The following is a 15926-nucleotide window of genomic DNA, read 5'->3' as shown; positions in this document are numbered from 1 at the left end:
GCGTCCTGGGCGCTGGCATCCCTGGGTCTCAGCTACTCCTGCTTCACACCGACATGGAAAAAAATCCTAGTGTCTAAATTTCACTTTCTTTTTTTTTTTTTTTTTTTAATTTATTTAGTCAGAGAGAGAGAGAGCGAGAGTGAGCACAAGCAGACAGAGTGTCAGGCAGAGTCAGAGGGAGAAGCAGGCTCCCCGTGGAGCAAGGAGCCCCACGTGGGACTCGATCCCAGGACGCTGGGATCATGACCTGAGCCGAAGGCAGCTGCTTAACCCACTGAGCCACCCAGGCGCCCCTAAATTTCACTTTCTAAAAGGATGCTTCATTGACCAGTGGGCTGAAGTTTGTTTCTGTGAAAGAACGCTCTTGTTACCACATAAAACCTGTCTCTCCTGCCTCGTCAATGAACCTAAATAACACGATTTTAAAAAAAGGACACGGCATCTCGGGTGTTTTACAGGAATATAGACGTTTCCCTGAGCCACGTCAGGGGGCACGGCTGTATCTGAAAAGCACACCGTGGTCAACCACGGCATCCCCGCGGGCTGGCCCCACGAGTGCCCTGCAGGCTGCGGGGTCAGGCCCCTGTCCTCGCTGGACCTCAGCTCCTCCTCTGAAAACACTGGGGTGGGGCGGGCGGGACGTGAAGCCTGTGGGCCTTGCTCTGCGGGCCTGTGGTCACTCTCGATGTGCTTACGTGGGGAAGAAAACCGTTGCCCTATTCCTTCTTTCACTACTGGCCAAGCGCCTTCACCCACAGCGCCCCAGGCCTCAAGGTCAGGTGCTCAGCTGGTCAGGGGAGGAGGAGAGAGCACGACAGGGAAGCCATGCTGCAAAGCCTGGCTGACAGCGTCCTTTGGGGTGGGAGACGGCTTCACCCGGAGCCTGCCCGTCTGTCGGTCTGTCTCCCCAGCGTTCCGTCTGGAACACGCGCAGTCACCTGCCCCACTGGAGAGCCTGACCCATCCCACCGGCCCCGGGGCTGGCACGCCAGGCCAGCACCTTCCAGCGAGCCGCACAGCAGTGGGACCTCCTGGGTGGTCCTCCACGGGGCCGGGTGCAGCACAGGTGCCCACGTGACAAGTGCTCTCATCTGCAGGAGCACCGGGGCTGCGCGTCCCAGTGCCTGAGCCTGGTCCCTGGTGGGGCAGCCGGCGCCCGGCGCTGGGACCCCCGTCCACCCCACTGTGCCTCCCCGACCGCCAGGGCAGCTCTGGGGCCTCCGGGAGCTTTTTTTCAATTAGATTTTCTATAGGCTGCAGTAACACTACCTGTGCTTAAGTGAATTCAAAAGGAAGGCAGGCTGACCTTCCTGTACTTTGAGACAACAAGAAAAGATTCCAAAAATTTCAAGAAAGGGTTTCCAATATCATCCTCAAAATTGGAGGGTTCAGTGTCTGAAGTAATATGAAGAAGAAATACCTAACCAGAAAATGGATTTAAAAAGAATTAAAAACATCGTTCCTGAAATGTACTCTCAAATGATTCAGAAAAAGGTAGTATGTATGTGTGCATCTGTGTGTGTGTGTGTGTGTGTGTGTGTGTGCAGGAGACTCACCCTGTTAAAGTCATGAGTCATTACAAAACCATCCATCGGTATCAGGGAGAACAAAAAGGGTTTTCATGATAATAACACAATGTTCCAAACGCAAACGCTGCCAGCGCCCGTTAAAATCTCCCCTTTCCGGGCTGGCGCCCGAGGAGAATTGCAAAATGGGACACACTCACCTCCTTGATCTGCTCGGAGGTAATGGGCTTGTTCTGGGTGTCTATGGCTCCCTCCGCCACAATGATGATATTCAGTCTTTTTTTCCGGGCACGGTTCTAGGGGAAACAGAAAATGAACATCCTCAAACACCTAAACTGTTTAAACAACAAACAAATCCCGGGCCCTTTGCCCCAGGTGAATGGCCTCTTGCCGGGTAGAAACCGACACCTAGTTTCACAAGCCGGGTCTCCACCCATCCTGGCCAGGGAAGGCCCTCCCAGAGCGTAGCTGGAGGCGGCAGGGGACGGGCAGGGCCTGTAGGCTGCCCCAGACAGGGTGGGGGGGGCACACTTCTTGGCCGTTTGGTCCCAGAAGGCAGTGAGCTCAGCGATGCGCCCCCGTGGCGCGTCTATGCAGCCAGCCAGGCTTCCGATCTCCTCAGAAACCAGAGCTTCCCACCACCCCACCGTGAGCCCATGTGAGCACAGAAACCCCGGGCCCGCACAGGAGGCTAGAGGGGAGCGGGGGAGAGTGCGGGGCTGGGGACAGGCCCTGCTGGCACTGCGCCCACACCTGCCGTCCCCACGGGCTCAGGGCAGCCGTCACCCAGCGACACCCTGAACTCATTCTCAGCCAGTCCGTTCTCTCTCCCATCCCAAGTTACAGACCCCCACGCCCAGAGCCGCAGCGCAGACAGTGCCTGAAGCCGGAAGCAGCCGCAGCCTGGAGCCCCCGCGAGCCCCCGGGGCGTCTGGGCTGATTGCTTTCCAGTAGACACAAACATGCTCTACTTGGAAGAGCTTACTATCACTAGTCAGGAATGTTCTCTAGGAGACGTAAAAATGCGGAGAGCGACTGGGACGCGTCCTTGAGTGCAGGAATATGGCCACAGAGCCGCATGTCATCTAGAAAACGTAATACTCCTGAGGGTCACAGAACACGAGTCCTCCCCACAGGCACATGGGAAGATAAGCCGCCTTGCCTGGACAGGTGTGCAGACGCCTCTCACGGCCCTGCCTGGACGCGTCCCTTCCCTGAGTCCTCACAACAGCATCAGGGACCTGAAGAACGTGGGGTCATTGCCCAAGGTCACTGTGCGGGTGGCAGAGCCGAGACCCAACCCCAGGACCTGTGATGCTCAGAGAGGATCATCACCTGTTCTAGAACAGAACACCTGGGATTTGGGGTGTACCCTGAGGCTTGCTTCCTAGGCCAAGTTCCTGGACAAGATATTTGGGAAAGTCTGACAGTGCTACATCCACAACCAACAAGCCAAGGTATCCACCTTACGGCCCCCAACCCTCCCCAAGGGGAACCCCAACATGTTCTAAGCTCATGGTTCATGAGGCCTGAAACCCAAGGGGGTCTGCAGAGGCCACACAGTTAAGGAAATAATGGCCAAATCGAACAGAGGGCCTCAGCCCTACCTCACCGGAACCCACTGACCACTGTGCACAGCCTTGGAGCAGGGGCATGCGATGCACCCCCAAGGGCTGCCACCAGAACTTGCCTATGGCCGTGTGGCCCTGGACCAGGCCTGGGGGCGTTGTGGGGAGGAAGGATGGCCGGCGGGAACGGGAACGGGCACGGCCCCTGAAGGATGCGACCACAGGTAACGCCCTGCGGCACTGGTGATTAAATGCATGTCTCAGAGCCACACAGAAGGACCAGTCTCGGCCCAGGGCCACCTCCGATGTTGCGCAGCCAGCCGCAAATCGCCCCACACCACCAGCCCATGTCCCCAGGTGGGAACCGAGAAATTACAAGTGGATTTATTACATCCCGGGACTACTGGGCTGTGTTCCTGCCTCCTCCGGTCCCCCGCAGCCACGCCCCACCTTCCTGGGGGCACGATTCTCCCAGCAAAGCCGTGTGTCATCACCAGCTCCGTATATTTGGGTCAAGTACGTGGAGTCAAGTGCGTTGCTCAAGTCCCTTGTCCCTTTCTTGAAACCTGTCACCTTGAAGCTGGCAGCAATGTCCTATTGCGCATGTACCCTGGCTGCACGCAGAGATCATGTCCTCGCTGAATACAACGACAGCCGGCCTGGGCCATAGGCTTACCTCCCCACCTGCAGGACAGGGATGACGTGGTCGGGAAATGCGCCCCGCGCCCCGAGTTCTGTCCGGGGGGCTGAGCTCGTAGGCCCTCCTCAGAGGCCCTCCTGCAGGGAAACTGCCCTCCCCGCATGTGGGGACCCAGGCAGCCCCAGGCCACAAACAGGGCAAAGCCTGGTGTCAGGAACCCCGGCTGCAACCACGCCTGAGGCACGCCGGGCGTGGCGGGGACTGCACAGCCCAGGAGGGCTTGCGACCTGGCCCCACGCTGCTCTGTGCTGCTGCGGGCCGGGGCCGAGACGCGGCTCTGTTCACACTGGTGCGTGGAGACAGAAGAGGAGGCAGAGCTCCCCCCTGACTCCGGTTTCTCCTAACAGCCTCATCTCCACTCAAGACCTTCCCTCAAACTCCAGCTGCTGCTCTGCAGGAAAAATAGTTTTGGGGTCTCTCTACGGCACCCCATCACGACCCCGGGGGCAGCAGACGCGCAAACAGCCAGTGTACGCAGACCCTGCGCGACAAGCTTGAACTCTTGAGAACCACGGAGTTTCCACGTGTTTGCGACTCCGCCCAAACGGGGGCCCCCGTGGCTGCCGCCCGTCGCCGTCAGAGGCCCTGGCGGTCAGGGGACATGGAACACAGGTTACCTCGGAGAGCTTGACGCACATGTCCTCCTGCCAGCCCTCTTCTGGGGGCGACTCCGGAAGGAACACCCAGTCCGCTCCGCAGGCCAGGGCGCTCACCAGGGCGAGGTACCTATCCAGGGACAGCACGGGTTTTGTGAGGCTGCTGCCAGGCACCCTCAGCTCGGAGGCGGCCCTGGGCAGGCGGCCGGCACACGAGCGTGCGAGGGGGACGGCGGGCCACCGGGGGGCATCGAGGGGACCAAGCGGAGGGTGCTCGCCGTCCAAGCTGCGTCTCCCCATACGTACCCGCAGTGTCTCCCCATAACCTCAAGCACGAAGGTCCTCTGGTGGCTACAAAAGACAAAGGAAACATCCACTGACCACACGGGGAGCGGCGAGAAAAGCAGGGAGCAAAGTGCTGCCAGTCGGACAGACGCCTGCTTCACCGCGACGCAGGACCTACGCTTCCAAAAAGTGCCCATTTCCTACAAAAGCAGATGCCACTGTGCTAGCATTTCGAGCTCTTGTGAGCAAAGGGGCTTAGGATCGCTCACTTCACAGCCAGTGTTTGCTCTCCCGCACACATGCACATTCTGGACACCTCTGTGCCGATGACCAGCTGCGGCGCTCAGCACCGGCGGGGCCGGAAGCCCCCAGGGGCTGGGCCTCTCCAGAGCCGGGAGCACAACCTCGGGGTTCTCCCATCGCCCACAGGGTCCTCGCACACCCACGGAGCCAGAGGACACGGGGCATATCCAGTCCTGCTGCTCCTGCTGGAGACCCTGCATCGGACTTCCCAGTAGCATTCCTCCCTCCAGGAAACACTTCCCTCCGGGAAACACTTTTTTCTTCTAAAATCAGGGGTAGGAGTAAACTTTCACAGTTGAAAATAAACAGTCAATGAGAAACAGTTTTCTTCCTTTGGTTGTAACATTCAGTAACAAGACTGGATCAAACACCCATCTGGGGAACCCTCCAGGGCCGGCATGGACTTCTGCACCGCAGCACAAAACATCCCCATGAGGGAACCCTCCAGGGCCTACACAGACGTCCACACTGCAGCACAGAATACCCTTATGAAGGACCCTCCAGGGTCTACACCGCAGCACAGAACACCTGTCTGGGGAGACTTTCAGGGCCAGCACAGATGTCTACACCCAGCACAGAACACCCGTACGAAGGAAACATCCAGGGCATCTAACCCACATCCAACCCACCAGCCCCTCCCAGGCTCCCATGGCTCTGTAACCTCTGGGCGGTGGTCATGATGGCGTCCACGACCTCAATTATCCTGTGCAAGGCAGAGTCAGTGCCGATGGTCATATCGGTCCCGCAGAAGTCATTGTCGATGGAGCCCACCATGCCCACGACATTGAGGTACGCGTGCTTCTGCACCTGCTCCTTGTCGATCTCACCTGCACAGAAACAAGCACCGGCCATGACCGGGAGCGGCCACAAGGGGACGTTCGGGAGCCCCTGTGGAGCGGGAGGAGGAGAGCGGAGGGTGAAGGGCAGCCCGGCGCACCCTCCCCTCCGCCCCCTAGTTCTCCTCTGCAAAGTGGGGACACACAGGAAACCTATCTCCGATGGCCGTCACGGGCGCTACCCGAAACTGTGCTAGGGGTGGGCGGTGCCCGGCACGGGGCAGGACCAGGTACACAGAGCTCATCATTTTCGGAGGCATGAGGTCGAGTGCCCAGCCTGGGGGACCGGGAGACAGCACTATCACCACTGATGCGTCTCCACAGCCAGACAGCGGGCATGGGGGCTCAGAGCTCTCTGAAGGGAACAGAAGAGCAAGAGAGGGAACAGAAAACCCACAAGGGCAACACACAGAGACAGGGATGTACCATTTTGAGCCAACTCCTCCAGCAGCCCACTCCACTCTTTCCGGAAGATATTGGCCCCTGTGAGACTCCCGTCCCCGCCAATCACACACAGGTTGGTGATGCCCCGCTGAACCAAGTTCTGAGCAGCCTTCAGGCGACCTTCCCGTGTGCGGAAGGCTTTGCAACGAGCACTGCCGATAATGGTCCCCCCCTGGAAAAGAAAGAAAATCACATGTATTTTTCTTCTTCCCACAGGAGAGGAAGCGGCAGAGCTTAGCACATGTGAATACCACTGTATACACAATATACACATAGGACTTGCAAATCTAGGCTCCCCTCCACGGATTAATCTTGTAATTGGTCAAGCATGGGGACAATGGACAAAGGCATGGGCGTCATGCGCAGGGCAAGCCTGGGAGGGTCTGGCGACAAGGACGGCCATCAGGTAGACACGCGGAGGGTCAGAGTCTGCAGGACGACCCAGCCATCCAGGAGGCCTACGGCGGAGTGGCACCGCGCGGGGTGCCGGCCCCCTCCCCCGCCGAGCCTCACATGGACCCGGCACTGGTCAGCAGCCGCGGTCCGAGAAGGCGTGTCTGGGAGCCCCCATAACAAGTCCCCCGTTCCGTCAGAGATCCCCGTGTGAAAAGGCAAGACAGGAACCCGCGAGCCAGAGGGGCTGATTTTTGCACATCTCCCTGCCCCTCCCTCGTTAAAGGCCAAATCTTAAGAGAACGCGAGTTGGATCAGACAAACTTCCCAGAGCGGGAAGTCGCGATTTTTCGCATCTGGTTTTTCAGAAACGAAAGATTCTTAGTTGTCTTTAGAAAAAAGCAGGGCTCCTTCCCACACACCACACGTGCGCTTCCGAAACCCCCATCTGCAGGCCGCCCTCCAAGGGCACACTCACTCCGCAAGGCTGAGCGGCCTGGGGGTGTGGTGGGGCTGGCGCTGTGGCCCGGCACAGCTCAGGGGAGCCCGGGCGGAAGGCGCAGGACACACGGCCACCACCAGCTGGTTCCCCGGACTCTGAGTCCACCAGAGCGATCGGGGCGTCATGTGCTTTGTAGTGACCGGAGCCGAAATCAGCAGCCGGTCCACACCGAGGGGATCACAGGTGTGGGACCCCCAGAGCGAGGCTACAACTGAGGAAGGTAAAGTAGGTGCCCTTCCCTGCCCCCACACACCCAGGGGCACCTGCACACCCCGTCTCCCCAGGGCAACCACACTCCACCCACCCTCGTGTCCCCACCGGGGCCACCGAGATGTAAGGGGCCGAGAAGGTCGCGTGCGCTCGGGGCGCCGTGATTCACACGCACAGGGTGACGTGATCACTGCACTAAGGCGCGTGAAGATACGTGGCTGCTCCTGTCATTAGCATTTTTTGTCGTAGCACTTTCAACACCTACTGTTCTAGCAACTTTCAACATTACAATTCTTAGGCAGCACAGTTAACCCTGTTAACACGAGGATTTATGGGAAATGATCCCCGTACTCAAGTTCCTTACCTGGTCCCTCACCTCAGCCACCTGTGAGCATGTGTGTGAAGAATGAAGACTTCCTCTCCGGGCGGCTTTTGAGGGGGCAACGCAGTGTCCTTAACCATCGTCGCCCGGCCGGAGGTTGCATCTAGAGCTCACTCGCCATCGCCAGGGAAGCTTGTGCCCTGTGACCGGCAGGGCCCGTTTCCCCACTACCCCCCTGGCAAACACCGTTGTTCTGTTTCCAGGAATTCAGCTTTTTCAGATCCCATGTGTGAGTCTGTCTGTGCCCGCCTTGTCTCGCCCTGGAGGTCCACCCTCCCCGCCCCAGCCTGCAGCATCTCCTTCTTCTCGTCAGCCGGCACCTGTCCCCTTTATATCTCTAAGCCGTTGACTGGACCCATTCTTCCACAGCACCAGCGCACCTTCCGTGGGACCGAACTGATTATGGTTTCTAGTTAAAAAATACCCCACGTGAGGTCCAGATTAACACAAAGCTTTTCAGCTCGTCCATTCTTCTCACCTAATCAGCCTCTCCCAGAACTGGGAGGCCTCCCTTGGCTACCAGGCTTGAGGAATTTACAGGCATGAAACATCCTGGCAGGTTTCTTTCAAATTCAAAGTAAGCAATTGTTTTGCCTGAACCGTCCTTGGCTCATTCCTGGGCACACCAGAGCAATTAACCCGGACTGGTTCAGGCCAGAACAGGGAGGCTGCTTCCCACTACATCCTGCCATTCTGGAGGGACCATTCCCAGCCTTTGCTACAGGGACACAAAGTGACTCTCAAAAACCCAACAGGGGGGGGGGGGGGGGGGGGGGGGTCTGTGCCCTGAGCACAGCACCAACAAATCCAAGAAGCCTCAGTATTAATCTGGTCTTAAGAAGACAAAACCTGAGGGGCGCCTGGGTGGCTCAGTGGGTTAAAGCCTCTGCTTTTGGCTCGGGTCGTGATCCCAGGGTCCTGGGATCGAGCCCCACATCGGGCTCTCTGCTCAGCAGGGAGCCTGCTTCCTCCTCTCTCTCTGCCTGCCTCTCTGCCTACTTGTGATCTCTGTCTGTCAAGTAAATAAATAAAATCTTTAAAAAAAAAAATAAAAATAAAAGAAGACAAAACCTGAAATCCACTACAAGGACTACAGGGAACACTAGCGGCCACAACATAACTTTTTACTGCAAGAATAATCCTATTTGCACAATGTAAAGCTTTCTAAAAATGTTAACTACATGACAAATTAAGGCTGGTTTTGTTTTGTGTTGTTGCTATGTAAGCAGGTGAGAATAAGGCCAGCCAGGACATTAATCCATGTTAAGCATTGCCGGAGCTTATGTGCAGGAGATTTCCGAATGAAGGAGGGACTTGACTGACTTTAGAGAAACAGAGTTTTGGAAGTCGGCACGTACCACTTGCAGAATGCTGGAGACGCTCTCCCAGCTGGCTTCCACGATGTTTCTGCCGCCGTCCACCATGCCTTGGTAACCCTGGGGGAAGGGAACAGAGATCCTTGTGAAGACTAGGCTACACTCTAGTGAGACCTCAGATGGATGTGTGAATTCTGTACAATGCACAGGACGAGGGCCCTGAGCCCCGAAGAGCCGAGGGGTTGGGAGCAGCCCGAGGCGAGTGCTGGCTCTAAGCCTGCCGTGAATGGGCACTTCTTGCTGGGCTCACCAGGAGCGCTATGGGAACGAAGACAGTTTATCACCTAACAGCACTGGAGAGCCTGAAAGGGAAGATGCTTACCCCCAAACTGTGTGTAATCTAGCAAACTCCCATGCAAACAGTGGTGTCCATCACACAGAGTACAAGGGAGCACTCCTGTAGGGACTTCAGTTTGCCCGTGTGACCCGTGCTACCCTGGATAGACACGCCGTGTTTCTGAAAAGCAGCACAGACATCCACGGGCCCTACCCTGCGGTCAGCAGCAGCTGACCACCCCGAGGGCCAGTGAGCACTCACTTTCGGCCAGAAGCCCAAGGACCATGACCTTCCAACTCCATCTCGCTTTCCCCCCAAGACCGCACCAGATCAAGGCATCCAGAAACACCCATGTGTGCCCTTACCTCCGTGACTCTCTCCAGGACACTTATCTTACAAAAGAACAGACACTGACCATTTACAAAGTTTGTCATCACAGATCCTTATGGGGGATTCAGAGCTCCTAAACCAGTGAAGGTCAAGAGGAACGGAAAGAGTAAGGATTGGTGAAAATGGGATGGTCCACTGAGTAGAGAACCGTGTGTGCAAGTAAACCAACAGGACGGGGGCCTGTACAGGCCATGAGGACGCACCTGTGCTTACAACGGACACTGTCCGCCAAAAACGCGCTACCGTCTTCTGTAAGACACTGGGATAGTATGTTACATCTTAGTAACATGTAACACATATTAACCTATTGTCTGCAGTACATATCCTGTATGACTGGACTATATTTATATCATGAAACATGGTATTATAGATTTCTACGTTCTATGGAGAGAATACATTTACATATACTGTCAGATTATACAGAAGGAACCTGCTCTCAGCTTCGCTGTATTCTCTGTCATTCCATGCCGCCTACCTCTCTCCTGTTTGTCACACACAGAACACTAGGCCAACAACACACACCTGTGTCTGTATGTGTATATATTTAATATGTTACATGGATATACATTGTATATAACATGTAACTATATGTTTATATGTTTCTAATATACTGATACAAATATGTATTTTATATATCATACAGAGAACAAACTGTATATAACAGAACACATTAGAGTTGTGTAGTATTTGATCCTACATAGTATACATATTTATAAGTACACGTAAACCTGTTCGTGTCACAGTCACACAGTTGTCACGTGCGACAAGCCTGAAGGGACAGGTGGCCTGGAACGAGGTAGAGAAGCCGAGAGCAGGTGCATGTTGGAGCTGGCAGGCTCCCTCTGCCCCCGGATGGAGGATGTTACCCTGGGGCTCTGGCTCCTCTCAGTCCCCAGGACAGGCCCACTGTCGTCACGGGGCAGCGAGGCACATCTTCTAAGCACAGCTCCCTAAACCTCACAGGGCGTGTGTCGTGCCTTTTTAGCCCACTCCATATAAGGTAGCGAGCCACGGCACCTGTCACTGTGGAGAGTGAGTGTGATAAGCAGAAGAGGCTTTGATCCAGGCCTGGTCTCTGGAAAGGGAGCTCTTAAGAGGCACGGTCTACACCGGGCGCTGTGTGTGAGCTCCGCCAGCAGGTTACAAAAGCCAGCCCTCCCTGCTTCTGAGGGACTCCCAGGGATCTTCAGCAGAATGTTAACAAGAGGAAGAGAGCCAGGTCATAGCTGGATGGCAGCAAGACAGAGGACACACGGAGGGAGGGCCTCAGGGGTGCCTTCCACTGAGCCCTGCAAACTCCCGGGCTCCCCCGTCACTCTGCACGCAGGCCCAGCTCCGCATGCCTCAGATTCGGGCCCAGCACTCAACAGCCGCCAGCACTCAACAGCCGGCGGCAGTGCGGACTGGGAGCTCCCTTCCAGGAGGCCTGGTGGGCGGGGACACTCCCACCCCAGGAGCGGGCCTGCAGGCTGGCTACAGCTTCCAGAGCCTCGGCCACCGCGGGGACACGGCCCCTATGTGGAGGCATGCTGCCCTACCACCCCAGCCTGCGTGGAGCTGAGGACGAGAGAAACCATTACTCACGAGGCCAGAAGGGCAGGTGTAGAATGGGCTGTCCGGAGCAGGGCAGGGCGGAGAAGTGCGCTACTCATCGGCTTTGGCAAAAACAGGATGGGGACACCCTCTCTGTGCCCACTCAACACCCACAGCCAGGGGGATGATTTCTGCACATCCACCGCGAGGTCAACAAAGTGACCCAAGGGACGGGGCCACCCCAGGCCCCACAGGGCTGACGAGGACACGGAGGCCGGGGGCCATCCCCAGTCATCGGGGCCATCTCCGCTGCACATGGCTGACAGCACCAGCCCATGGAGGGTTCCGGCAGCTCATGCTCCGTGGACAAGCCCTGTGCCCGGCTTCTGCCCCATAGGTGCCAGGCCCGGAGCACAGAAGTCCACTTTGCCTTTATCATTGCTCTGCAGTTACACAGGGACTTCATGGGAACATTCACAGACCCCTTTGCCGCTGCGGAAGGAACGTGGAAAATCGTTCTGTAAATCATAACGTGTCCTGAAACATAGAACATTCTCGGAAAATCCTTGAGGTCCTGTGGCACAGGGACCCTGGGACAGGGAGGATACAGGGATGTTGGAGACTGGGGCCCCCACCCTGCTCCTGCCGCACGCCTGGGCGGGGCCGGAAGTGACTCACCCTCCCTCCGCAGACTCTGGGAGCTCATGCCCGCCTCGAAAAGGCCTCCCAACAGCAATTTAAGTGGCCCTTCACTTACAAGGAAGTGGTTACTAAATTAAGACGACTGATTTTACACAAACGTACCGTAATTTATAAATTCAGATGCGTGTTTTTCTGTGGACGTCTCTCTGGAGGCTTGAGTGCTTGCTGCCGACACAGCCAGAGCCCCAAATCTTTTCTTTAAAATTCTCCTTGGAATCTGCCTTCAGAACCAGTTCCACGACTCACGCAGGAATCAAACCACAGCAAACCCTTCCAAGCCACACTCGGTTTTTAACCCAGAGTAACCCGGCCCGCCTTGCTGGTCCTCGTTCACGCAGTCAGCCCAGGAGACCGTCAAGTGCGCTGTCCTTTGGGTGTTGTCTGAGAAGGAGCCACAGGTTCCAAAATCAGCTCAACTTCTTGTTTGAAACATTTCTGAGCAATGGGGACGTCAGCATAGGCCCCCGATTTGCTCCTCTGGAGACGGCGCTGCGTTTTGGAGAACCTGTTTGATCCGCTCAGAAGAGAGTGTGCGCTCGCCCACGGCAGGTGACTTTCTCTTGTAGGACACCTCGCACTACGTAGGGTTTCTGGATCCAAGACCCAGTCACAGTCCCGTGCTCTCTGGCCAACTAGGCTTTTCCCCTTGAACACGATCCTGGATGAGTGCACCGGCTTTCTCAAACTGAAAATAGCTTTTCCACATCTGATTTCCTGGATTACTCGGTCAACAACTCACTGTTTGGGCAACAAACACTCCGCTCCCAGCGGAGACAATCTACAAAGATCACGTCCTTCTAAAGTATTATCTAGATACTGCAGTGACCAACACCACAGACTTCTCCCCAGGCTTCACTGCCTCGAGTAAATACGAATTTTTGTCTTTCTGGCTTATTCCTTAATAAATTAAAGCATTTTGCTTACAGCACTTGAGAGCAAGCCCGTGGAGAGGTCAGCTCTGAACCGCTCACGTGTCGGAGCTGGGAAATGCCATCGTGCAAGACAAGCTGGGCACGAGGGAGGCGGCACGGGTCCTCTGGGTGGGCAATGGTTTTCCAAGTTCAGGAATCACAACTCTTTTCTGCACCAGGAAGCTCAACGCAGACGCCCAGATCACGCAGTCCTTCCCGCACCCATCCCCAGCCGTGGCTCAGCCCCCACCAGGACTCTCTGGGGCACGGATGCCCTGGCCTCGGGACCCCTGCTCAAGGAGCCCATGACTTCAAGGATGATGCCTGCAGCCTTGCCCTTGCATGGGTCCCTGGCGAGAGGTGGCCAAACTCTGACCTTCTAAAATAGTCAGAACACACGAGGCCACTGCACTTTGTACTTGTGGAAACCTGACCATGGAGCCCAGTGGGACTGATTCAGCCGTCTGGTATTATCGGATTGCTTTACACCAAAGCTGCTAATCCGTGGTTCCAGGTACGTTATAAACCCTAGGCCGCCGCAGGACACAGCAGGTGCGAATCCTCCAGAAGGGAGAGCCCACCACCTCTCAGCCAGCCCTTCACCCAGACGCACGGTGATAACACAGGAGTGCACAGTCAGCAAAGGAGAGCACCCTTTTGTGATTAAAACAGTGGGAGGGTAACTAGGACAAGCCTGGGAAGAGCCACGGGGACCGCAGCAGGACCAGGCAGAGCTGGCTCTCAGAGACGATGCTCAGGGCGAGTTCGGCTGCGTTCCACGGTCCAGCTGGCCTTGGTGACTCATCCCGCTCACATGCTGCCTGCTACCAATGGGCCACGCCCCCTGCAGCTCGGTGGTCTCCACCTCCCGGTCACCTGCAGACCAATCCCTTTCCCCGCACGTTCAGACATCCGATCACTATTTTCAGACGGATGTTCTGTGGTGAAGCAGCTCTAACTTTAAGGAAGTGAAGATGCAGAAATAGTTTTGTGGGAAACCTCCGGCAGACGGGACAGCGTGGTTCTGGCCACCGTGCCTGGCCTTCCGGCACGTGTGGGAAGGGGGAGGCAGAGGCGGGATGGGTCAGAGCAGCCCTCGCAAACCAGTCTCCCAAAGGCCAGCCCCGCATCCCGGCCTCTCCTCCCATCACGGCGCACCACAGCCCAGCGGCTCCAACAGCGGCCACCCCACAGGACACGCAGGGAAGCCCACAGTCCGACCCTGACGGGAGGTCAGGCCAGGAGGGGAACCACCGCGTCTGCGAGAAGACCTGCCCGGCGTCTGCTGGGAAAGGTGGGGTTTGGGTTGTCTTTGTGGTTCTGCCACAAGCATGCCACTTCCGACTTTCAAAACTGTGGAAGCAGCAACTCAACAGATCCGAGAGGTCACGTGCCCCACAGCCAGCAGAGGGTTTCAGTTCGGAAGAGGAAAAGGACATTAATCTATTAGCAGACACATGGAAGCTGGTTTATCTGATTATGAAGTCAGCCCTGATGCCCAGGGGCCCGGCCCACTGAGCTCTGTGGGAGGCCGGGGTCCAGAGAGAAAGCCTCTTGGGGACTTTGGGCCGGGCCTGACTCTCCACCTGCAGCAGGAAGCCGGCGCAGCCACAACAGAGCTCTGACCGGCTCTGAGGCTCTCCCAGCACGGAAACTCCGGACCAGCACGCACGGAGAAGCTCATTTCTAAGACCATCGGCTGCTGAAAGTGATGGGCGTCAGTCCAGCCTTTCTTTGAGGCTCAGAAGATGGGGAGACGGGCCCTGTGGACATTTTCACGTTGGCATGAGCAGGCCCAATAGGGAAATGATGTTTTAAAGAGGAAAGACTTTTTAAGTGGGTCCTATTTAAAGAGCTGTAATTTTTCTCAATCTGCAGAAAAGGCTTCAGCTAAGAGGATTTTGAGCCTGCAGATTGCATGATACAGGACTAGCCTAGCTCTGCAACCAAGATCACAGGAACAGAGAACAATCTCCTCCCCTGCTCCACCAAAAGCCAGGGCGGTCTGCTGAGCTCGGTCTTGAAAACTATGGGATGGCCTGGCCATCAGCATCCCCCAGCAGCTAAAAACACCTGTAGGTCTCTAAGGAAAAGCCCTAGCCTAAGTGGAAAAAAAAAAGCAATGGGCTCCGTAGTGGCAAGAACGGGTTAATCCGCTGCCCGCCCCAGCATCCCCAGATGTCGCCCTGGGGCCCGGCATGCACCACACGTAGACCGGGCCCAGGCTGCCAGCCTTCCCCAGCGGCAGCCAGACGCACAAAGCCGGTGCCAGGCCCTTGGCAGAAAGACCAGCGTTCTCCCATCAGTAGCCTTCCCACAAACTGTCTGCTAAGGAAAAAACCCAAAAGCCTTTGTTTACATAACACAAACCTGTTTCACTGTTTAGGTGAGCCGGCAACCTTGAAGCTCTAGGCAAACTTAAGAAACTGGACCACAAGTGAGCACATGTATGGGACCGAGTGCTGACGAGGTTCAACACACTGAAGCCGAAATCTTCTCAGTTTGCGCCCAAACAGGTCTGGGACGGGCGCCCTGGCAGGGATGGGTTAGCTGCCCACTCCCAACCTCTGGGGACAAGTGCCGATGTCCGGAGACGTTTCTCTCAGGGGGTGGCCCTGGCCGGTGGACCCCGGCCCCGTCTTAGGGACGGTCACACTAGGAGGGCGTGGATGTGGTGGGAAAAACTGGCAGATTTTAGAGAGGCGGGGACTCCAGAGACAGGGCCGTGGAGATCGGTCATGAAGAGCTGATGTTACTGCAAACAGGGGTTCATCCAAACTGTCTCCCAGGGCAAAGCCTGAGGGTCCAAGGGGGTGCTGAGGACCACCCCCCCCATGCAGTTGTAAAGAACAGGCCTGGTTCCCTACAATTTCTCTTTTTTGGGGGGGTGCGGCAGGGAGGGGTGTCACGAGAAGCACGGTTTGCTCTCCAGACCGATGACTTCAGCCGCACTGCGTCCAGCTCCAGGCCACGCCCGTCGGCTCCCCTCTCC

The 15926-nt window shown here is 56.6% G+C and overlaps 1 protein-coding gene across 2 annotated transcripts in view; it reads right to left on the bottom strand.

Moving 5' to 3' along the window:
* The window catches only part of PFKP (phosphofructokinase, platelet), a 52001-nt gene that overhangs the window by 20879 nt on the left and 15196 nt on the right, over positions 1-15926 (bottom strand). For both annotated transcript variants that reach the window (XM_059403986.1, XM_059403985.1), the window contains exons 3-8: positions 9104-9181; positions 6241-6430; positions 5640-5805; positions 4697-4741; positions 4412-4520; positions 1727-1822 (exon numbers count right to left, since the gene is read on the bottom strand). In XM_059403986.1, coding sequence (XP_059259969.1) covers positions 1727-1822; positions 4412-4520; positions 4697-4741; positions 5640-5805; positions 6241-6430; positions 9104-9181 — 684 coding nt within the window. The remainder of the gene's footprint in view (positions 1-1726; positions 1823-4411; positions 4521-4696; positions 4742-5639; positions 5806-6240; positions 6431-9103; positions 9182-15926) is intronic.

The sequence above is a fragment of the Mustela nigripes genome, chromosome 6, assembly GCF_022355385.1.
Source record: "Mustela nigripes isolate SB6536 chromosome 6, MUSNIG.SB6536, whole genome shotgun sequence".
NCBI lineage: Eukaryota > Metazoa > Chordata > Mammalia > Carnivora > Mustelidae > Mustela > Mustela nigripes.
Note: the sequence above shows the minus strand (reverse complement) of the source record. Positions and strands in the feature narration are given on the sequence as shown.